General features: G+C 41.1%; 1 protein-coding gene across 3 annotated transcripts in view; it reads left to right on the top strand.

Annotated features, from left to right (window-relative positions):
* Positions 1-264: 264 nt before the first annotated feature.
* The window catches only part of ZNF385B (zinc finger protein 385B), a 100,960-nt gene continuing 77,453 nt past the window's right edge, over positions 265-23,771 (top strand). The window contains exon 1 of one of the 3 annotated variants that reach the window (XM_044427120.1): positions 265-568. In XM_044427120.1, coding sequence (XP_044283055.1) covers positions 496-568 — 73 coding nt within the window. In that variant the 5' untranslated portion in view covers positions 265-495. Of the gene's footprint in view, positions 749-7,987; positions 8,102-23,771 lie in introns of those variants that run through there. The other 2 variants (XM_044427121.1, XM_044427122.1) reach the window with 2 other exon arrangements.

Below are 23,771 nucleotides of genomic sequence, written 5' to 3'. Positions count from 1 at the left end.
AGATTATGCTACATGACTCTCCTTGGACACATCTGTAAAGGCTTTTCGAGCGAATTTCTACACATATATATTGTCATTTCAAGTCCAGCATAATCTGTCTGCTGTGCAGCTTCCAGTTGACTCTGATGTAATATGTGAAGCATGTTACTCAATTTAGTTCATGTGCTGAAGGCTGGTTATTGTTTAGCAATGTGTCTCCATCAAAGACCTATTTTCCATTACAGACTTACGCATAGGAAGAACACCCCAACCCACAACACCAGCGGTTGTGAACTTATTTTTATCTGCTTCTCTCTTCTGCTCATCTTTGTACTTTAAATGCATGCAGCAAGAAAGATTTTCAGGGCATCTGTAGATTACAGGTGTGTCTGTTGGTGTTATGTGTCATCAAGTTGTCTCTGACTTATGGCAACTCTATGAATAAATACGTTCCAAAATGCCCTGGGTTTGACAGCCCTGCTGTGCTTTTGTAAATTCAAGACTGTGATTTCCTTTATGGAATTGAGCCGTCTCATTTTTGGTCATCTTCTTCTGCCTTGGACTTTCCCTAGCATTATTGTTTTCTCCGGTGAGTCTTGCCTTCTCATGAGAGCCCCAAAATACTACAGCTTCAGTGTTGCCATTTTTGCTTCCAAAAGGTGTGTCTAGAAGTTTTTAAATTGTAATCCATATGATCCAGTTCCACCTGGGATAACTTAAAATCTCTTTACAGAACAAGTATGCAATGCACGGGAAAGTAGCTCTAGAGGTGAGTCTGTTGTTTCAAGATTTAATTAGGTAAGGGGTTTCTCTCTCTCTAGATTCTCTTTAATATGTTTTACGTATACTCTAGGGAAAATGGCTGTACTGAATGGGAATGCAACAGAATCTGTGTTTGGTATAGCTTTTTCATCAAATGGGTTATTAAATCTCTGTGTGGGGCTGGTGGGGGGAATCAGTAACTGACACTAAATTTATTTGTAAAACAGTCCAGTATTTTGAGAATTCTTGTCATTGATCATGGATGTTGTTTCTTTATTTTATATAAGTGGGTTTAATGATGGAAGTTCTCCAAAAGAAGGTGAAGAAGTCATCATTATATCTGTGCATGTTGGTTTTTTACATTTTTATCTCTGACAAAAATGGTCATTAGAGTGTGGGAAACTCAATTTTTAGGACTTATGCTCCATTTGAGTAAAATGCAGCTTTATATCCCTCAGCAATTATTTTAAAGTTATTCTTTGAAGACTAGAATCCGTAGCACATTTATTTAGAAGCATGTTCCGCAAAGACTGCATGTGCTTAGACTTAAGGATACCCGTTAGATCCCTTTCATTTTGGATCTTGAAAGAACAAGCCTTTGTGTTTGTGTGCAGTCTAGGATGCTTCAGCTTATGCTGATCTTCACTCACCTCCATGGTCTCTTGTGCACCTGACCTGGCTTTGTCCTGCTTTACTAAGATAGTGATAGGTAAAGTCTCTCATCTGGACAAGCATTTACTCAGGTCATGAGTCTCACTGGAATATCTCAGAAACAGCTACATGATGATCAATGATACCCACATCCAAGAAAATGCATATGAGCTGCCTGAAAATGCCTGAACAAGTTGATATTCCATTTCCCCCTTTCAAATGTATCCATATCACATTCATCATGTTATATTACAAAGGTTCTTAGCATAAAAGAAAAATTGCCCCCATAATCCTTACCCTGAAATATCTTGAAATATGCAATTAAATACTGTGATTCACAAGCAAGGTGGGACAGAGTCCTGTTTTTTAAAACGGTATTTGCCTCTTTCCAAATGCACATAGATGGAAATGACTGGGATTGTGCTAGTTCCACTGATGCATCCCAGTTGCTTGTTGATTTGATAGATACTCTGCCTGCTTTTCTCTATAATGTTGGTTTGCGGTTTTACTCAGGCTGGATGTAATGGGATTCTCGTCAGTAATTCTGTTGGCCATTTGATTCCATGGAGCAAATGGTGATTGGTGGCAGCCTACTGCTGTCACAGAAATATTAATCAGCTTCTCCACCATTTTTTCATGTAGTTTGAATATAAATCACCTTTTAAATTGCATTCCATTCCTAGCGCTTTTCTTTCTCCTCCTGCTTATAATGCTCAGGAGGAGGGAACCTTCCTCCCATATTTATCATATCCACATTTCATGATCTCTTACTCGGGGTGCACACATCTCTCTCTTAATCTCCACTTATCAGTCATGATATTGGACACAGACTAACCCATTCTTCTTGCTCTTCTCTCATCTCACTCTAATTTGCCACTGCCTTGTAATGAGATGCCTAGTCCCGAATAAAACGGAAAGCCTGTGAATACTAGGAAGAGGCCAATGTCTGTCTGGCCTGTGACACGTACAGTGTGATATTTGGACAGTACTAAATCTGTCCCATGACTAGATAAATCCAAGTGAATAGGATTTCATGCAGCGTCCAGGAAAAGTGACAGTGATACTGAGGCTGAGGGGGTACTTCAGTTGTTAGGCATTTCCTAGACTATGTTACATCCACATATAGATTGTACTGTGTGATGTTTGCAAGCATTTCTGTTTGCAGGAACGAGTGGCATGAGTGAATATATAGGGTATGTGTAAGGATAATGGGAAAGATGGCAATCTGTCCTTTTATTCTTCTGTACTTACCTGTCATAAGGACAGGGGGCTTGCCATTTCTTAAATTATGGAACATGTTGGTCATAATGTATGCCAAGTATCATCCTGTGAATTTAACATTTTAGTAATGCTCCCATATTTTCCAAAGAGACTGTATCAGTAGTTTGGTATTTATATACTGATTATTTAAAAAAATGTGCCATTGAATATTGCTTTATGTAATTGACTTGTCAAAAATTGTACAGTAAAGAATCCCCAGTTATAGACTAAAATAATGGGGAGTGATAGCTAAATTTTTTTAAAAATAAAATTTGCTGTAACAGCTTTATATATTAAGTGCCTGTACTAGTTTTAAATTGTTCATAAATAAAAAGCTGTTAACACTTGTTTTGTTAGTTACTGAAGGAAAGGCATATTGCTCCCCTGGGCATTTCTGGGCCCATTAACTTTGTGATAGCATGGTATCAATATTTTAGATGAAATATTTGTTTGTTACCAATTCATCAGCAGGAAAGTATCGACTAAACATTGTGTTATTTCTCTGTGCTAGTTATAGAATGAAAGCAAGGTTGTTGTAATTGATATAAGAAGCACATTTATTTTGGATGTTTTGTTTATTAAAAAGTTACTAGATGGCTCTCTGTTAGCAGAAAATGATTGCTAATATTGCTAACTTTCAGCTTGTTTTGGTGTGGCTCAGGCTTGATCTGGGCAGTAACTAGAGATGCAAGGCTACCACCAAAAACAGCAGAGCATTTCTTGTCGTCCTTTCCACTTTCATGTCTAGTACCAAAATCTATGTCGTAACGTATCCCAGATGAATATGCTGTAATGTGTGGGACAGGGAAATTCAGAACATGAAAACAAATAGTATTGTTTTGCTATACAGCATGGAGTTGCTCTGGGAGAAAAGGAAGAGAAACAAAGCTGCTCTTTCTAGTGACATAGAAACACAAGACAAGCCACGCTGGATCAGACCAACGGTCCTTCTAGTCCAGCATTCAGTACACATGGTGGCAAACCAGCTGCCCTCAGGATCGCTTAAGCAGGTTGGGTGCAAGACCTCTGCCTGCACCAGTTCCTCAGCAACTGGTCTATGCTGGCATCCCACTTCTGGGAAAGGAGGTAACCAGTGCTTTTTTTGTCATAGAACGCACCAGAACGGCGTTCCGGCACCTTTTTTTGACAGATTTTCCCAGTTTTAAAAGTAACTTTTTAAAATTTGATGTTTGGTCCACGTGGATTTGAATCGCCCTGTCGAGTGTAGCAGGTCAGTGGCAAAATCATTAAAACGGTGCATGCGGGCTGCTTGTGGGTCGAATCCGATGCGTGCGTACTTCATCTGCACTGGTTGTGATGGTGCTGCTCGGCTTGTGGTGCTGCTTGGCTTGTGATTGGTCGTGTGGTCGCCCGCTGAGCTTATTGCGGATGGCGACTGTTATGTTTCATTACACAACTGACGTGTGTGGGTGTGTGTACAGTTATTGACTACGTGCGAAAAGTAAATAATTTCATGAGTTCCGGCACCATTTTTCTTACAAAAAAAGCACTGGAGGTAACATATAACCTGTAAGTCTAGTAGCCACTGATAGCTTCCTCCCTCATGAATCTGTCCATTCCCTTTTCAGAGCAATCCAGATTGGCTGCTGTCACCACTTCCCGTAGCAGTGAATTCCATAGTTTAACTTATACACTGTACGAAGAAGTGCTTCCTTTTATGTGTCCTAAATCTCCCACCGGTCACCTTCATATGCTGCCGCATGCCTGCATTCAGCCCTGGGTGCTGTGGGTGAGCAGGCCTCCTGGTGCGCGCTGCCTCATTGCTCGCGCTGCAAGTCATGATGGCGGAACAGGCCAGGGACGCTCGATTTCTGGATTGTTGGTGCAGTGTGAAAACCGGCTTCCATGAATAAAGCAAAAGAAAACTAAGTACCCATAAAAGGGAATATTAGGATTTACCATTCAGTTTTGAAAAACAAATATTTTGAAAACCTGGTATGTTGATCTGCCGAGAGGAGGAGTAGGGTTTGGAAAACTGTCCACTGGGAGGCAGCAGAGGTGACACACGGCCAGAGTACCTAGCAGACCAATAGTGAAAAAGCTGCTGACATGGCCCATGAGCAAAGCATTGCAGGATAGAAACTTTGTCATCAAGGTTCATAGGATGCATGACAGGAGCAGGAAGGAGGAGTGAATTGGAAACAAACCATGAAAAACTTTGCCTTAGAGAGCAAGCATATTATCTGTTGGGACCATTTTTGGGACCTGGGAAAAAAACAATCATGGCTTTTTCAGAGGATGGCTTAGCATGATGTGCAATCCCACCCAGTACCTTCAGCAGATCAGGTGCTGGTCTTTGATCTGGAAAAGAGATAGGAATGACTTCACAATTTGTACCACCTTCTAAACTGGGAGGGGTATACGTGCTTGTGATGGGGACATGCAGACCATTTCTCGGAAAACTACAGCACATTGAGGCTTCTGAATCGCTTGGGTGCCTGGGGAGTATGCATTTCCTCAGTTTCCCAAACACCTTTCTGAGAGCGTGTCTGCTTGTGGGCGGCAGTGGCTGCTGACGCCGCTGTTAGCTTTGGTTGTTGGGCCAGTGCCAGTTTACCAAGGTTTAGGGAAGTAGTGTTAGCCCAATTACACTAATTATTCAGTGGGATGGAAATACTCCCACCATTCATTGACTCTTTTCAAAGTTACATTCATTGTTCTTTCTCATTTGTTCGTAATATATATACAGAAGTACGGCTTGGGATATTCTCAGGTATTTTTGAGAATTTTGATATTTGTGTCAAAAGGGGCATTTTTAGACAGTCACAACTTCTTTGCCTCACTGAACATCCATGATATTTTGATGCTGAGCAACTGCCTCTTTTTCTCCTGACCCCTCCCTTGTCCTCACTGCATTCAGCTCCATTTCTCCTCACTGCTGTTTCCTGATCTGATTGACTGTAGCAATTTATGCCCTTCTGTTTACAGTTGTTCATTTGTACTCACACCAGACACAGCATTGTGATGTAATCAGTAAAAGTATCTGGCATGCACATGACTGGCTGGATCAAATGGCACTAAGGGCAACTAGGACTGAGGACAATGAGAGCAAAAAGAAGGAAAGCAACATAAGACTTAAGTATGTAAATGGTGCAAATATATTTGCATCCGATTTAAGCATAGAAATGGTGCAAATACATTTGCAAAAGCCTGAAACTAGAGATTTCTTAAGTATGCTTATATCCTGCCTTTTTTCCTGCAAGGAATGCAAAATAACACACATAATGCTGCTCTTTGCTGGGATTGAGAGGGGCAGTTCTTGGCATGCATTCCCAGGACTCAGAGGATGAGTGGGGTGGGGTCAGAATGTGAGCCGATTCATCGAGATGAGAGAGATAGAGGTGTTTATCTCAAGGCCAGACTTCCCAGGTGCTCTGGCAGCCTTTGAGAATAACTGAGAGGTACAGTTCGCTGAAGGGGGCTTGGATCGGGGGAGTTTCAGAGGCAGATGAGGTGGGTATGGCTCTCAACCCCATGATGAAGCATCAGGAGAGGAGGGCTGTCCAGTTAGAGGGTTGGCGAGCAGAGAGGAGGCCCCTCTTTCCAAAAGGCCCCTCCTGAAAGGATGGAGCCCAAACATACTCATAAGGAGAATTCCAATAAGTAAATACTAGATTGGCTTCAGTGAACTGCCCTGTGCATGCTCAGAGAGTAGTTCTGGATGATTGTGCTTCTGGAAAACAGTTCAGTGAACAAAGAGCTTTTTGCAAAGAAAGGTCTCTGGCTTTGAATGTGCAAAGGAAGGAAACCTAGGTCACCATGCTCTCCGTTTTATCCTTGCAACAGTCATGTGAGGTGCATTCGCCTCGCGTTTAGTGACTGGCCCAAAGTCATCCAGTGAGCTTCATGGTGAAGTGGGAACTTGAATCTCCCAAGTCCCAATCCAATACGCTTGGGAGATTACACTACTCTGGCTTAGAAGAACAAAGAAGTAACTGTGTAAATAAGCAGTTCCTCAATCCATTCTACTGAGTATATTTTTGTATAATGTAGTTATAAGACATGCAAACCTTTAAGTCATAATAAAACAAAGGGATAAAAACAAGAAATAGTTTGATTTCTTGCTTTCCATTTATACTGCTTATTAATCGCCATCCTATTCAGCACCTGCTTTGTCTAGTAAATTTATAGGTCGCAACACTCCAATAAGTTATTCACAAGTTTACAGCTGCAATTAGTACTTTTTAAGCATGCACCTCAGTATAGACAGCAATGAAATAAAGTTCAGTAACCTGTTGCAGGATAGACGAAGGGTCCCCCCCCCTTTCTGTATCAGAACAAGAAGTAGAAATTAGACTTTTTGCTAGATGTGTACATTTGTTGACTCTGGCTTAAATGTCACCAGTGTCTGAAGCAAAGTGACTATCTTCCCTCTACCCCCACCCTACAAACTTCTGTCTCCAGTTGCAACCTATATAACGGGTGGACAGACTTGTTCAATAGAAGAGCCCCATACGATATGTGTCAGATGTTTGAGAGCTGCAAGTGGGTGCCCACAGGCAGCGGGTGCTGAGCGGCAGTTGTGCCTACGGGTGGCTGCAAAACAAACTCAAAGAGCTGCATGCGGCTCCCAAGCCTCTGTTTGGCCAGCTCTGCAATATAAGGAGAGAGTGGCTCCCATTGACTTTGATCAGTAAGATTTTGATCAGTGTCTCTGTGGAGGGGCGGCGGGGGGGGGGGGGGCGTTGGTGTCCTCTGCACCAGACAGTGGAGCTGCTAGAACCAGTGCAGTCCCCACTTTAAAGTCGAACTCTTCCCTACCACCGGGAAGACATAAATTACCAGATGTCTTGTCAGCTAAACGATGGAACGATTTTCTCCACTGCTTCTGCTGATAGAGACTAGGCCAGGAATGGGCAGAAGGCAGATTTCCAGGCATGTTGGACTTCAATTCCCATAATCCTCTGTGAGTATGGCCAGTGATCCAAAATGTTACCCAGTGAGACTAGGCTTCACTTCACCAAGGTCACCTCACGCTTTGTGTTTGTGCTTGGGGATTCATTGTTTTAAAAACTATAATGGAAGGAGGGAACCAGCAACCCCTCCCTACCCACCTCCCATCCTAGCGCTAGCAGTGAAAAGCAATGCTGGAACAGCAGACCAGGAAAGCTTTCCAACAGCTTAAATCTGTGTAGAAACAATATTAAAATCTTACTGTGCTGGGCCTTTAGGGTATATTTGGTCTGGTGATGTCATCAGGTAGGCTGTTCTCCTTGTGGAATCAAGTTGCAAACCTTCTCAACTGTAATTAGAGCTAAGCAGCAGTGTCAGGGAGTACAATTTGTTCAGGCTTATCGCTTGCCTGCTGTCTCTTAGCACCAAACATCACAAAAGAACTGTGGTGAAATGAAGGAATTATTTATGGCTAGATATGTAGTTTCACATCAAATGCCTAAATGCTGTCATGGGCTATAATCTTATAACCAAGGTAAGCATTAAAGGGTCTCTTTAGTATGCGAAATAAGGCTTTCCTTTTCCTTTGTTATTTCATAGCATTCAGAAAAGTCATGGGGAAATGACTTAGGTACAGAAAAACAGCATTGTTGCATTAGGATAAAACTCTAATTTACAGAACGTGCTTTCCTTGCCAGTCTCAGTAAGTGGATAGGGGTAGGTTAATTTCTGATACAACAACATGGAAGCCAGTTGAGCTGCAAAAGAAACAATGGCTCTAGGAAACTGAAACAGAATCTGAGGGGGTCACCAAAACCAGCTATTCTAGATTCTTAAGTCCAAGATCCTACCAAGCACTTGTAAGGCAAGTTATTAATTCTATTAATATAATACAAGAATAAGAATATTGTTCAAGTGGTTATCATCATTGCGCCACAATCTTCTTACAGCTTGTTAAGGATATTTAACATCCTGCTTTGTTTGTAAGACCTCTGAATTCTGGATTTGGAAAGAACTGTAGAATTTGTAATAGGTATATTGTCTGAGGCTCATTGGCTGGTGTAGGAAATTTAGTGGCTTTTGGCTAGTAAGATAAAGTATGGGGAGAATATACAGTTTTGTCCTCTTGAGTTGTGAGGAGTAATGGGATTTTATTGATGCTGTCTTGATTATTCATTTGCCAAATAAATAATTTGACAGGTATTCAACCATACAGTGCTTACATTTTCAATCTGATAGAAAACCAAATACCTGAAGCCAGAGAATGCCCTCTGGCATTTAATTTATGAGTAGCTAATGAAGAAGCATCTGGAAATGTGTGTGTTTATATATATATTTACTATGTTTTGTAAATCATTGTTAAACAGAGTAGCCTATCATAAAGCACATCTTGATGTAAGCAATCGCTTGAAGGCTGCCAACTTTTTACAGGTGCTGCTCCCATGATTTTAGTAGCAGGCTGACATTTGTAATTTATTTTGGTGAAACTTTACACATTTTTATAGGAATACTGGAAAACCTTCCTTGCTAAACATGTGTGTGTGTGGCTGATGATAAAAGGCATAGGAAGAATAGTAATAAAAAGCTGGCCGTCTAACCTTGACCATTCTTATACAGGCCTCAATGAGATTAAAAAAATAGAAGCATATACTTGGAGAAGAAGAGGTAATATAGAAGCAGACATCAGTTTGTAGTTTAGCAGAATAGTGTTGCAGGGAGGGCATCGGGTATTTTAAATGAGCTTAATAAATGTGCTACATCATGTATTAAATTGAGGTATTTTCTGCCTGTCAACAGGCAGCATCTCTAAATAGTGCCTATTTTGTATATGCCAGTATTTATATCAGTCAGCAAAGAATGGTGATAGAAAGTTTTCGGTATATAAAATGCAAACCATTGATTGGAACGTCAACCCCACCTGGTACATCCTGGAGATTTGTTGGACTGCAACTCCCAGCCTGGCTGTGGACAGTAGAAGTTGTAGTTCAAACACATCTTGGGTTTGCCCAGTTGGGGAAAGCTGATTTGGCCTTGTCTGCTGTTTTTGGCTTTCCACGTTCTTGGGCAGAACACTTTCCTAGCCCTGCTGCGTAGATTCTTTAATAGCAGGTGCTAGAAATTACCCCTGGGCCTTTTTGTATGTAAGGTTAATGGTGTTAACCATGGTGCTAATGACTGCCGATATATGTGTAGTCCTCCTGTGGGTTTTAAGGGAGCAGTCTGCATGAGCTTGCCACTTAGCTGAACAGAACAAATTGACCTGTTTGCTTTAGAAGTCTGCAAAATCAGATTTTCAAAGGGATGAATGTGTTCTACGTCCCGATAGCAGTAAATTACACTTGTACGACAACCATCATATATCTTCTAAATATAGATAGAACTGATTTCTAATTTATGTAATTGCTTAAGCTTGACAAAGGGCCGATGCTAATAAGCATGGATGTATGTTACTGGTGTGCTACAGCTAGGGAGAGTGTCTTTTACTTGTGATTATAAATATTGAGAAGAGAAGTAAATGCAACAGTGTCAAATGTCAGAACAGCAGATGTCAAAATAGCAGCTGTAAAATCAAATCCGTAAACTGTAAGGAAATAACTGTGAAAATACTACGAGCATCTTCTTGCCAAAGGGATGGGCACGGAGGTGGCTGGCAGCCATTTTCAAGGGACCATTTTCACTGCCATCTGAAATGCTGACTTCAGCAGCACCACTGGTTGTTGTAGGCCGGGCGGCCACAGATATCCTTCCCTGTCTTTCATATATCCATAGATAACAGTGAAAGATGATAGCATGTTTCACCAAAGCTTGCGTAAGTGCCGAGAGACTGAAATTTCTGAGAGAGATTTCTGATGGCGCTTCCAGCAAAATAGACCCATGAAGGAATAGCAAAGTTTTCTTTGTGAGCAGAACTGTTGTACAACGGAGCTCTGAACTGAAAATTTTCTTTTGCCTTTGAAAAATGGTAGAAACATCTTTTGCAAACTGATGTTCTAAGTCAGAGTTAATTTTGGAGGAATAAGTTACTTACAAAGCACTATAAGGATCAGTTCCAAAGTGGTAGCTGTATTGCAGCACAAACATACAAAAAAGAGTCTTGTGGTAACTGACAGTTTTATTGCGAAAATGTAGCTTACAATAAATATGTTAGTTTTTATGCCATCACATGCTCAAGCTGTGTTGCCATCTCTGCTAAGAATGTCTTCTATAATTACAAAAATCTCATTCATCTAGATTTGGTGCATGTGAATGATGACCACATTAAGTAGTCAAATATAACATCAAAAAGCACCTTGGTTATATGGACTGAAATTTTCATGCAGAAATAGAGAAATGGTAGTCCATAAATTGTGAGACCCAGTTGAGGGCATTTGGATGTTAGAAGATGGGCAAAGAGATCTGAGTGACTAGGACAAGAGATATCTTAATAGTGTATATTTCTTCTGTTTTTTCTATGAACTTTGTAAGAGTCCTGATGGATCCCAGATAGACTAGGCTAGGGTTCCTTCAAGTCCAACATCCTGCTTCTGACATTAACCAAACGCTTTGAGTAAGCTGAGGTGGATAAGCCCTTTCAGGCTGAGGGCCAAATTCAATTTCAGAGAAACTGTAGGGACTCCATTCCAGCAGCGTGGGAAGCCAAAAGAAAAAGGTTGGTGCCAAAATACCAGTGTACTTTGAAAATACCCGTTCTTATTGCTATAACTGATCCTTAAGAGAATCATTTCAGCCTTTTACAAAGCACAGCAGGGGAGGGCCTGCAGGAAATTTAGGAAGCCGTCAAATTATTAGTGATCGAGAGAAAGTAGTTATATGTACCTTGGGGACCCCGGCGCTCCAGCTTTGGCCTCTGGGCCTGAGGTACCCCAACCCTGCAGTAATCCTCCATCCAAATAAAAGGAAGGAAACAGCTTTCCTCTGTCTCTTCCTCAGCAACTGGAATTCAGATGTACAGTCTCTGAAAATGGACATTCCACTTAGCTGTCATAAATAATAGTTGTCAACAGACCTATTTGACATAGATTGTTGTTCCAAATTGAATCTTGTGAGTCACTGTATTTGCTTACTGTTTTCATCAACACCAAGTTGAAGAAGCTGGTATATACCAGCCAAACCATCACCAATTTTTCTCTACTATCCCCAGCAGGGTGTAGCCTGGATCAGAGGTAGACAGACTTCAAGCTTGTGGGATTTACTTTGTTTATTTCTTGCTCCCTAAGGAATGCAAACTAGAGTCAGGTACAAAACAGTGTCTGGCCAAGAGGAACTGGATGCAAAATACTGATTAAGGAGAACTGATCTGCTGCTGCAGCTCATGACCTGTGGACTTGGGTGACCTGCACATACACATTCATATCAGAGTTAGTGTAGTTTAGGATTTCTAACATAGTGCTAAAATTGGCTACCTGAGCTGTACAAAGGCCTGGTCAAAGGTAGCCAATTAGTTTGCCAGCAGAGGTCCACAAAGTTGTGCCCAGAGGTAACTATTTTACAGTTAAGGAGCACTGAGGTGTGAGATAAATGATTGACACAAAGCCAACTCTAGTAGGAAATTTTTCTTAGTTTCCGCTTGTATTTTACTTGCTGTTGCTAAATAATTGGGTATCAGAAACCCTTGCTCTGCAGATCATCTAGAGATCTACCATCTGCATTCCCCATATGAAGCTGGGGATCATGGGGCTGTATTTCTTTACCATTTCCAGGTACAAATGTTTGGATAGCTTTGGGCAGTCCAGGAGAAGCCATGCACAGCCTCTCCTAGTCTCTGTACAGCTGGAAGTTGTAACCGGGGCTCCTAGGACTGATAAGTCCTATTAACCTTAGCTGAATATATATGTTGAGGCATGGTGTGAACCCCAGTTCAAGCCCAGGGAAGTGCAGTGGGGAGGCATTCACCTTGAATTAGGGCCATTCTCTAGTGCTCAGAATTTCAAACACTTACTCCATCTCTAGTCATAATACAACAGTAAGCTGATTCTGAACATGAAATAATTTATTATTGCAAAAGATAACTTTTTGTTGCCTAAGGGGTTATTTTATGTTTGAGAAACATTTATGCAAGACGGGAAAGTAGATGACTGATCTCAGTGCAACGGCTTATTGGGAAAGGACCATAGCTTTGGGGCAGAGCTCATGCTTTGAATGCAAAACATCTCAGGCTCAGTTGCTGGCATTTCTAGAGATGGCTGAAACGCTGAAGAGCCACTACCAGTCAGTGTAGACCAGAGATGGGGTACCTGTGGATCTCCAATCGTAGGTCGAATCCATGGGGGTTCAGGCTATCAGTGGATACTGATCATGATGCCTGTGTATTAGTCCATTATTAGAGGTGGTTTCCCTCTCAATACTAGTTGCAGTGGCTGGGTGCCATCGCTCTTGTCCCTCTTTCTGGGCTCCAGCAATCATTTGGTTGGCCACTATGGAAACAGAATACTGGGCTAGGCAGGACTTTGATCTGATCCAGCAGACCAGATCTGGTTCTTCTTCAGTTTTCATGTTCTATTTTTATTATATATTTATTAGATTTATTTCCTGCTTTTTTCTTATAATGAACTCAAAACAGCTTACAACATTCTCTTCCTCCTGCTCTCAATCTTATCCTCACCACAACAACCCTGTGAGGTAGGCTAGACTGAGGCTCTTTGACTGGCGCAAAGTCATCCGGTGAGCTGAGTGAGGACTAAATCCCTGCCTGAGTCCCAGTTCCACATTCTTACCCAGTACACCACACTGGCTCCTAAACTTATTTGGGCAGGTTATTATAATTATTATTCTAAACTCTCAGCAGCCCTAGCATGGCCAATGGTCAGGGCTTATTGTTGTAGTAGTTCAATATCTGGAGGGTCCAAAGTTCATCACGGCTATCACTGGTTATACTAAACAAGATACAAGACTGGAACACTAGCTCAATTGAAGGCAGCTTCCAAGGCTCCTGTGACTGCACACCTGGGCAGATCCAATGGGATCTTTAGGTCACAGAGGTTCCAGTGTGCACACAGGTGCTTTGCCCCATGAGTTTAAATGGAAGCATGTGATCCAGATGGCTCTTCCTTTGCATAACCTGCTGTGCTGCTCTCCGAGCATTGATTCTCATCTCGTACAGCACTGCTTTTCTTCGCCATCCTTTCAGAACTGAGAAAAGGATTTCTGGTGAAAACGTTTTAGGAACATCTCTCTCTCCTTTATGCCATTTATTCTGTTTGTGGGAGAAATAAGGTGCAGCCAGAGTGAGTGAAAAACAAATATGCTCAGAGGAGGACAGTGCAACAACATAACGCTGTAGTCTTCTTATTTAGCAACAACTTTTCTTTTAAAGACTTTCTATCCAGATAATATACTGCCTCATTAAGACCAACAGTGAGGATGTCAGATCTTTTATTCCTATAATGTTTCTTAAATGTTCAGAATGACTTTGAAGGGCAGGCTGGGAAATGGCAGAGGTAAAAGAGGTCAAGAATTAAAGAACTGGGGCTTTTCAGGTATCCTTTTCTGCTATGTTATCTTGTACCCTACAAGGTACATGAAAAGGAAAGTCTGTTCTTTTGGGCAAAAGTGCTTTGCATGTATGCACAGGCTTCTGTAGATCCTGGCCTAAATTTACTGGAGAGCTGAGTGATGCAACGGATACACTATGACTTGGGAAAGGGCAGGGAATTCTGGCATGGTCCCCTCTTTATAATACTTCTATTTGTCAGCATTACTGGATTTCAGAGGAATTGGAATAAAACTCTTTTAAATGAAGGTTGATTCTTAAGGTTTATTCTTTATTCTTCTTATTTTTACTAATACTCTAAAAACAGTCTGTATTTATTCTCTAAATGGCCCTTACTATTACAATGCTAATTTAATTGTAAACATCTGCTACATTCATAATTCTAATGAACATTGGCAGATATCCTCTTTCTTATGCTGGTGTTCTTTCTTGCTTCTTCCAATTTGCATACAAATGTGCTTGGGCACTGGTGTAAATTTGCCTGACCTTTACAGGAAATGTTGGTGGGATTCTGCTTTTGAGGTGATGATACTTGATGGAAGTTAATACAGCCAGTCCCTCTGGTTATCTTTGATCCGCTAGCAATGTCAGCAATGTTTATGGAGAACCAGGGAAACCCTAGTTGACAGTAACCTCAAAGTAGAAGCAAATAGAGGAATGTTGTTGCATTTTGCAAGTACTAGTCCCTTTTCTAAGGCTGATGAACATATATTCAGGAGTAACCCCCGCTGTAGGTATAGTTCTGAGTAAATAGATGTAGGACTGCTCTGTAAATGACCCCTCTAAATAATGTCTGCTCATTCATGTTTTTATATATATAATATTGTGCACACACACACACACACACACACACACAATATTTAGTTTTGCTAGGACCACGCAACTGCAGGTGAAGTTGCTAGGAGACAGCTCAGGAACACCAGAACCTCTGGAAGAGAGTTAATAGAATGTGGCTTTAACATTTATAGCATACTCCAAGCATATCCACTGAGAAGTAAATCTCAACTTTTTCCCAGTCAAAATGGTATAGGATTGCAGCCTCAATAGTGTGATCCTACGCTTTATTACTTGGAAATAGCTTCTCCTGGCTCAGAGTTCACAGGTTTTTGCTTTAGAGCAAATCACAGTTCTCCACTATGTTATAACTTAGAGAACTGTGGTTGGTTCAAATTAACTATGAACTCATAACATGTATATTCATTATGTGTGCCTTCATTAGATAGAAGTCTCTGATCTTGGAGACTTTTGAATATCCAGTGCCTTGCTACATGTTGCCAGCAAGACAGGAGGAACAGTGATGTTTGCCCCTTCGTCCTCCTGTTTCCTTTGGATGGGTCTCTTTGTCCAGCTGGAGTAGTTATGCTGTTGGAGGCACAACCAGAGTGGGGAGACTGTAGGATTTCTTGCATCCTGGCCTCTCTTCTTCCCTCCCTGCCCCCCCCCCTTCAGACCTCTCCAAGGTCCTCCAAAGCTGCTTTTACTCCTCAGAATGCAGGCGCCATGTTTCTTTCTTCAGGAGTTGGAATGGGATGCCAGAGGCCCTCTTCTGAGATTGTAGCAGTGTCTGCCACCTCAGGGACTCCTAAGAATTTTGTAGTTCCTGGGATGCTCTCTTAATCATTTATTTTTGGTGCTTTCCTATTCATGCCAATGCACAATAAAAAGTACAGATGTTGAAAAATAAAATTATAAATGAAAACAAATATTCATTGAGACCAAATTAAGGGCATGCTTTCTGCAACACTTATATTTTGCAATGTAGTCAGTTTTGGTTACATTAAAAAGGTGTAATTTGTCTGCACTTTTGTGTAGAATTTCCCCATTTAATCCTAGGCTTCAGTTGTTAGAAAAAAAGCTGCTCTGAATGTCATATTCTAATTCTTCCTCTCTTTGCTTTTTTGGCTAGGAGGGTGAATGTTTAGAACAATCCAGAGTTCTCCATGTACTAACTTGAAGAACTATGGTTTGTACTAACTAGCAGTGTGGTGTGATGGCTAGAGAGTTGGACTGGGCACCTGGAAGATCTACGCTGTAGTCCCCACTTGGCCATGAAGCTCACCAAGTGGTTTTGGTCCAGTCACTCTCAGCCTAGCATACTTCACATGGTTCTTGCTGTGGTAAGCATAAGATGGAACCATGTAAGTCACCTTGGTTTCCCCACAAGAAAAAAAGGGTGGGTTAAAATGAAACCCGGTCAAACAACAGTTTCACATCTTAACTGGCTAGCCAACTTTGCTTGGAACAAACCATAATCCTCCATATTCATATATCCTTTGGAAGTTGTCATAATCTCATGTGCAGTTAAGAGAGGAGCTAGAAGTTCACCATGCTTTGTTCCTGATTATCTCAATTGTCAGTTAGAAGGTTGTCTGAATTGAGTCACTGCATTCATGTTAATTCTAATGTAGAGGTTACTTGAAATTGGTACAATCACAATGCTGATTTCCTTTTAGTTGTGGTGAAAAGATCAAGAAACATTTGACTGGGGAATGGTGGGAGTTGTAGGCAAGGTAGATTTAATTTAAATCAAATTGATTTAAATCACTAATCACTAATTTAGATTTAAATCACGGTTTTCCACATAATCTGCATGCATGCCTACCTTACTGGTAGGTAGAGGAACTTCATTAAAGTATTCCCAAACTGGGTCTCTTCTACAGCCTGCTGCCATTATGGATTTTCTTCTCCAGGGAAAGAATAATATGATAAACCTCAGGCTATACTTGTGGAGTATTCTTCTCAAAATGTTTCATCTTCATTTGTGCTGCTTGCTCCTCCCGCCTCATACTTCACTTCTTGTGCAGATCTGTTCCACTCCTAATAATCTTCTCCTAATAATCTTCTCCTAATAATTCAGAATAATCTGAATTCTTTGAACTTAGCACTTAAGAGGTAAGGGGTTGATTGCGTGTACATAGATTTGTAAAGGAACAATGGGATTAAGATCTTTTTCTCAACTTTGTGTTTATTTTATAATATTTTTGCGGTGAAGAAGAGGCATGTGATCTCTGCAGACACACATTCACAGTTTGAGAACTGTAAAACCAAGCATCTGTGATAATACCTTCTAGGCAGAAAATTGCCCAATAATCTTACAGAAACTTCTGGAGAAGAATGACATTATGAAAGGATTAATGGAATTCATTTACCAACACGTTTAAACATTGCATGAATATTTATTTATTTATTACATTTCTATCCCACCCCTTAGCCAATTAAAAACTAATCCTTATTTCATGAAGAATAACCTTTGGACTATAATGTAACTTAAATAGGAAACTATCTTTTTCATTAAAAAAGCATTTTATTTTAAAAATCCAATTAAAATTAAAAACCCAATTTAAATTAAAAATCATTTTATTTAAAGAAAAAAGCATTAATTTTTATCCACCCTGGTTGTAGGAATTTTTCAGACTAAACATGTACATTTTGTCTAAACGTTAATTGTGTCCAAGTCCAACCACTATTCCCATTCAAACAGCATTTGGAACAAGCATGACTTGTATCATAATGATGTAATCTGTACTCAGTTCTGATTTCCAAGAGACCGCTTATTAAGCTCTCTAATACCATAATTCCCAAACCGTGTTAGGGAATATACACTCAAGTTCTGCAAGAGAACCTCTAGTGTGCTCACCTATCTTTTGAATAGGGATGTGCAGAAAATAGATCCACAGATGGTTTGGACTTCACAGCATTCCTGATCGTTGATCATGGCGGCAGCAGCTTCTGAAATTCCAAATTTCTACCTTTCTTTAGAGGATCCTACAGAAAGTTAATTCAGAAAAAGGTGTATCTCGCCTATCAGAGTTCGGAAACACTGCTCTAAGCTATGCAGTCTGTATATATGATTATTTATTATCATATATTTTGAACATAGTCTCATTGATGATGGTTACAGGTTGGCTGCATTTGAGTGTTACGCACTTTCTGCCGCCTCAAGTGTTGGGAAATGCAGGTGCACTTGCTACAGGACTTGATGGTCATTGGCTGAAAAAGTACTAGTGATCAATGGGGACTTTTTGGCAGTACAGTATGTATGTATTTTCAAATGTAAATGCCAATAGCCCTTGGGAGAACAGTGGGTGGGTTTGCACATCATGGTAAGTCATCCAGCTAATAACCAATAGAACAACCCATGGTCCACCCAACAGACATTCATGCTCACAGTGGGTTCCCCTCCACTTTCCCCTTCAGTTTTCCACTAAGTATCCCAAGGAAGTTGGCAGATCAAGCCACCATAGCTCTTCCCCCTTCTGCAATCCCGATTTTTTTGTGCTCCCTCTTTTCCTCTTTCTCCTCTTTTTGGAAAAGATTGCTTTGCGTGATCTTCAAGGTGACAGCCAGGAACAACCACTCCAAGGGGCCCACATTTAAACATAATTTAAAAAGTGAGAGCCCCTCCAATGTGTCATTGGCTGTCACCTTGAAGATTGTGAAAAGGGTGTGTGCGGGGCGGGGGGAGCTGTAGTGGGCAAAATGGGTTTAGGATTGCATTATGTAACACTGAGCCAGTGATGGTCACTCCACCATGTTGCTTGGGCAGCAGAGGGGTGGTTGTCACGGGTGGCGGCTGGGGCGAGCTTGGCAAGAGTACAGCCGCCACAAGAACAAGGAATGGGTTGTGCACGAGCCACACCGCAGCAGCACATCAGTTCAGGCTCATTCCATGACAACTCACCTGTGATGGATTGTTGCATCAGGCAAATGCAGCTTTTATCTCCGTAGCCACAGGTTAGTGTGCTTAGAGAAGGAGATAACGATTTTCTCTGTGGTTCAAATTTTAATCTGAGCTGGAGAAATATTCAGGGGCTCATAAAACATTAATCCTCTTTTGAGGCTAACATTATGAGGCCCTGACCTTGTAGCCAAACTCTCATTACTGTGAGCTTTGCCAGAATCTCTAAAGCAGAGGATTGTTGAAACAGGGACTCTGGCAGCTAGCGATGTGTGCTAATCCTGCTTTAGATCCCCAAAAGTGGATGTTGCAGTTGTCACCCAGGGCTGTGCCATAATTGTGGCCAATTCCCAAGTGTATCCCATTCTCTTTGTCTCTTTCTGCCCCTCCCCCAACCCTCATGTGTATCAGATCACAGAATGAAAGCCATCAAGGAACATTTGCTCTTTTGTTAGGTCCTTAATCCCCATTAGGCACCTGTTCTGCCATCAGCAATCCAGGTTAAGCCAAACTTGTAATGGCCTGTTTCAGTAAGGAAGTAACTGATTGATAGGTACCAGTGTGTGCTCACAGACTTGAATCTGACATTGACCGTAACATTTGCTATTTGGAAGGAGGGTATGCAATTTGACACAGTATGTGGATATCATACCGTACTCTATGGTGCTAATTATTCAGAGTAAGCTATTAAAACTTTAGATAGTTTCCTACAGTTTTCTTTTCCTGCTGATAAATTTTTCACTGCAGATTTACTGAGGATGGTGTTTGCATGTTAGAGTGCCTTTAGCAGTTTTTTTGTGTTTATGAATACACTTGAATAAGCTCCTGACTTACAGATAATTAAGCACAACTGTCATCATGCTTCTGAGGCTTATGCAAACTACAGGCGCTGACTTACTTAAAAGATTTTAAAGAAACTTTTGCATTCAGTAAACAACAGGAGAGATAAGGCAAAAGTATTTTAGCACATTATCTGTCAGGATAAATTCTCCATAAAGTAGGAACATAGTCAGCCAGGTACAGACATTAACAACACTGTGTGATTATTCACTTTGTCAGCCGCGTCTCATGCTATAGTTTTCAAAATGCTAGCCACCTCAGTTCCTAAAATGCATGGAGGCACAGGCCCTGAATGACAGTCTGTGCAGCCAGGAAGAGGAGAAGTTCACAAACTGCAAGCTGTGGTAGCAACTGTGCCAGAGGTGGTTTAACACCAAACTCTGGAGGTGCCACTGTGTTGAGCAATTGCTCAGTGAAGGAATGATGGAGTTTGGGGAAGGATACTTGGTGTGCCACAGGTAACTGTGTATTGGGCGGGCGGGTCTGAAAGCATAGCCCTTGGGGCACATGGAATGCATTTCTCAAGCAGCTTTGGCAGCAAAACATTCTGCTGTACGTGCAGACTGTACCACGTGGCAGGAGAAGGTGCAGCTATACCACATTTTTACATTCTGCCACGCTTCACAAAAGGATTAATGCATGAAGAGCTGCTCATGTCTTTGAACTCTACTTCTGTGCTCCCTTTCACACATCAAATTCTATGGCTGCATTCCCAGGCTCTATCATGTGAATGTAACATGCGAGGGAACGTAATGTCACATGAATGCTCTGTGGAAAACAACTTGGGGCATTAATCCTAAAGAACCCTGCATAATGGGTTGTGCTGTTAGTCTAAGAGGGACATTCAATAGAAAAATAGAGATGTAAAAACTAAATACTCTGCATGCATAGTATCCTTTGAAGAGTCTGGGAAATAAGTAGCACCCCCAAACTACTCTTATTTCTCTGCCCGTCCTGGAGGAAGCAGATAATAAGGTTTCTGAAGATGCTTGTAAAAAATTATCATCCCTCATGCCCTCTCCCAGCTGCTTTTCAAGAACAAACATTGGGCTTGTTGCAAGCTCAGTCTGTCTCTCTCTCTCCCTTTTCCTTTCTTTAGCAGCCATGGTTAAGCAAGGTGTATGATGAATTGGAGTGGGAAAGAAATGGTGCCATTTATTTTTTTTCTGGATAGCCTCTGGCATTTTAACTATTGATTGGACTCTTCAGTTCATCTGGATGTATTTTAATATGACCTGTCCAAAGGGGAGGAAAAAAAAGAAGTTTGAGGAACTGAGTGGCTGACATACTTGAAGAAGGCAAACTCAAGAAGGTTTGGCATAAAGAAGAAGAGTAGTATTTTGCTTGCTTGTTAATACAAGTGTTATAGAAAAATAAGTGGAGAAGCATCCAAGAAAGGATTACAGGATGAGACTGATGGGAGTTGAGGTTGTATTGAAGAGCTGAATGAGCAAGATAATGAGCTGTGTGGTCTGAACTAAAAAACAAGCAGATGGATTATGAAGCTGCCTTAGTGCTTGTTGAAATAAAATAATTGATTCATGGACTGTGGTTGTAAGGGAACAGAATATGGATTTACTAGATATGCTCTCATTGGAACCAGATAATTGATAGTAGTTTTAATGATGGCCTTATGTAGCTGTGACAAATATAAATGCTTGTAATAAAACCTGTGTTTTCATATACCTAGCTTTGAGTAATTAATGAAATCCTCAATTAAGTGCTTAATTAATTTACATTATCCATAGAAATCACGTGGCAACATGCAGCATCTTCTTCATTACCTTCTCAAAGTTATTTCTGTGTGTCTACAAAATGCCCAAGGTATTAGTAGCTAAATGCCCACTCACTGCTGTGCAGTGTTTTTGTGAGAAGTTTCCTACAGAAGATCATTAGAGACCAAAGGTTGTCTTGTTTGGCCTGCCCCCTAAGAGTTCATTTATCAGACTGCCACCTCATTAGCAGCCATTATTGGGGGGGGGGGCAGTTCTCTCTCTCCTTAAAACCCAGTGCTGTGGCCGTGGCCCCCTTAGCATCCACATGGCTCATAGGCAGGCTAGCTATGCAAGTCAGCATTGGTGGTTTTTCCATTAGCAGTGGAAAATTATTCAGGTTAATAGCAAACTGTATTAGAACATCTGGATAACCCAGAGTAAAATCCGTGTAATCATTCAATAAAGTCTAATCAGGGCTGCTAGACCATGGGTAGGATGGAAAAGGTCCACAGCACTTCTGTCAAGACTGTTAAAACTTGCAATACGAGATTTTTGGGACAGCCCATTGAGGGTCTAGATACAGGTACAACACTTTCAGCTGGTTTGCATAATTGCTACAACCCACTGTGACTTATTCAAGCCAAGGCTTGTGGTGTATGCTTGTGGCTGTTTTGAGTATTCAAACCACAGTCTCTCATAATGTTTGAACCCAGGGAGGGTGAGTTGCTGCCAGTGGGCTATTTTGGGGTTGTGAGTGGTTTCTTAATTAGGACAGAAGTCCACCCTGAACAGTGTTCAGGTGTCATGATGAGCCTCAGTGACCAGCTGCTATGGTTTAATACCCTTAGTGGCTGCTGGCATGTGCTGTAACCCATCATGGCTCAAGCCATGGTAGGCTGTGTGACCCTGTAGACTCTGCCTTTGCCTGATTTGAAGCCAATGCTCAGAGGTCCCTCCAGGACCTGTGGTCCAAAGACTCTGGTCTTGGGCATTTGAGAACTGACTACGATCCTATCTTCATTAGCTTTGTTTAAATATTAATTGTAAAATGCCTAAAAAGTCAGCTACTATGCAGACATATAAAAATACAGTCCCTGTTCTAAAAGCTTACATTCCAATTTTAACTGCAAGATCCAGAAATAAAAATAGCTAAAAAGTGGAAGCAATGAAAGAAAAGGCACAGAGACACAAAATGGGGGAAAAAATGGTGTGGTGTTTCACCTGCAGTGAAGAAGCAGAAATGTGCCTGAAGCAGAATCTGAAAGGACTAGAGTGATGTTTTGAGAGACTGTGAGGCTTGAGAAAGTGGTGGAGGAGGAGCAGGAAGAGGAGGACGAGGAGGACAGAGATCTGCCCATTGATACTATTCAGCCTCCCATAATCACTCAAGTCCAAGCAGAATAATATAGAGGAATTAGAGATAAAAGATAAGCAGGAGCTAGAAGATTGGGACATTTGAAGGTAAGTAACAGAAGCTTAAACTGAACATGAAAAAGAGATGCTAGTCAGCAGAGAGAAATCAAAAACGGTGAAACATTATCATATTTGTATGCAGAAATAAATAAAGCAAACAGCAGAATGCAAAACAGAAGGCAGTGTCATAGGCAAAACTGGCTAAAAAAAGAATAATTGATTGCGACAAAATAGGCTACAAGCAACACAGAGTTGGACTGAGAATCTGGGAGACTGGGGTTCTAGTCCTGACTAGGCCATAAGCCCACTGAGTGACTTTGGGCCAGTAACAGACTCGCAGCCTAACCTACCTCATGCAGTTCTTGTTTTGAGGATAAAGTGGAGCCACGTAAGCCTCCTTCGGTTTCTCACAAAAGTAAAAAAGAGTGGAATGTGCAATGATGATGCTAATGTCAGGATCGACAGACAGAAGAACAAAGTAATTGTTATTATTTATTTCATTTCTATACCACTTGTAGCCAAAGCTAGGAACATCTTGCCATCTGAAAATGACAAGGCTTAGCATACGATGACATGTGGGAAAATACTGAAAGGGAAGGATTTGAAGTAATACCAGGAATTCTAACTTGAAGAGAAGAGGGGAGTGGTGACATAGGAACAGAAGAGTTCCAAATCATGGATTCTTTTAAAGATACAGCTGTCAAGAATAAGCAATAAGCTACCAGGAAATTGCAAGACCAGATGAAGGATTACGAAGACAGCAAACTAGAGTTCTGGAAAGACTAGCTAAATATTGACAGCACTGATGTGGTAATTAATAGCAAAAGACTGAAAAAGAACCTAATGGGTGAAAGTAAGGAATAAAAAATAATGGACCTAACAGAACCCCTTGGAACACCAGTACACTAGGGGGTGGTAGAAGCAAAATAAATCCCAAGGAGAAGAAAACTATGAGCACAAAAAGAACAAGTGAATGTTCAGCAGACTTGAAAGTTGAGGATGAATAATGATGATGAAGTGCCAGACAGAACACTGACAGTGCTTCTTAGCCAGAACAAGAAAATTAGTC

Source organism: Varanus komodoensis, unplaced genomic scaffold (genome assembly GCF_004798865.1).
Source record: "Varanus komodoensis strain SLA01 unplaced genomic scaffold, ASM479886v1 scaffold18_1, whole genome shotgun sequence".
In the NCBI taxonomy this organism is placed as follows: domain Eukaryota; kingdom Metazoa; phylum Chordata; class Lepidosauria; order Squamata; family Varanidae; genus Varanus; species Varanus komodoensis.
This window is presented reverse-complemented; position numbering and strand designations above follow the sequence as displayed.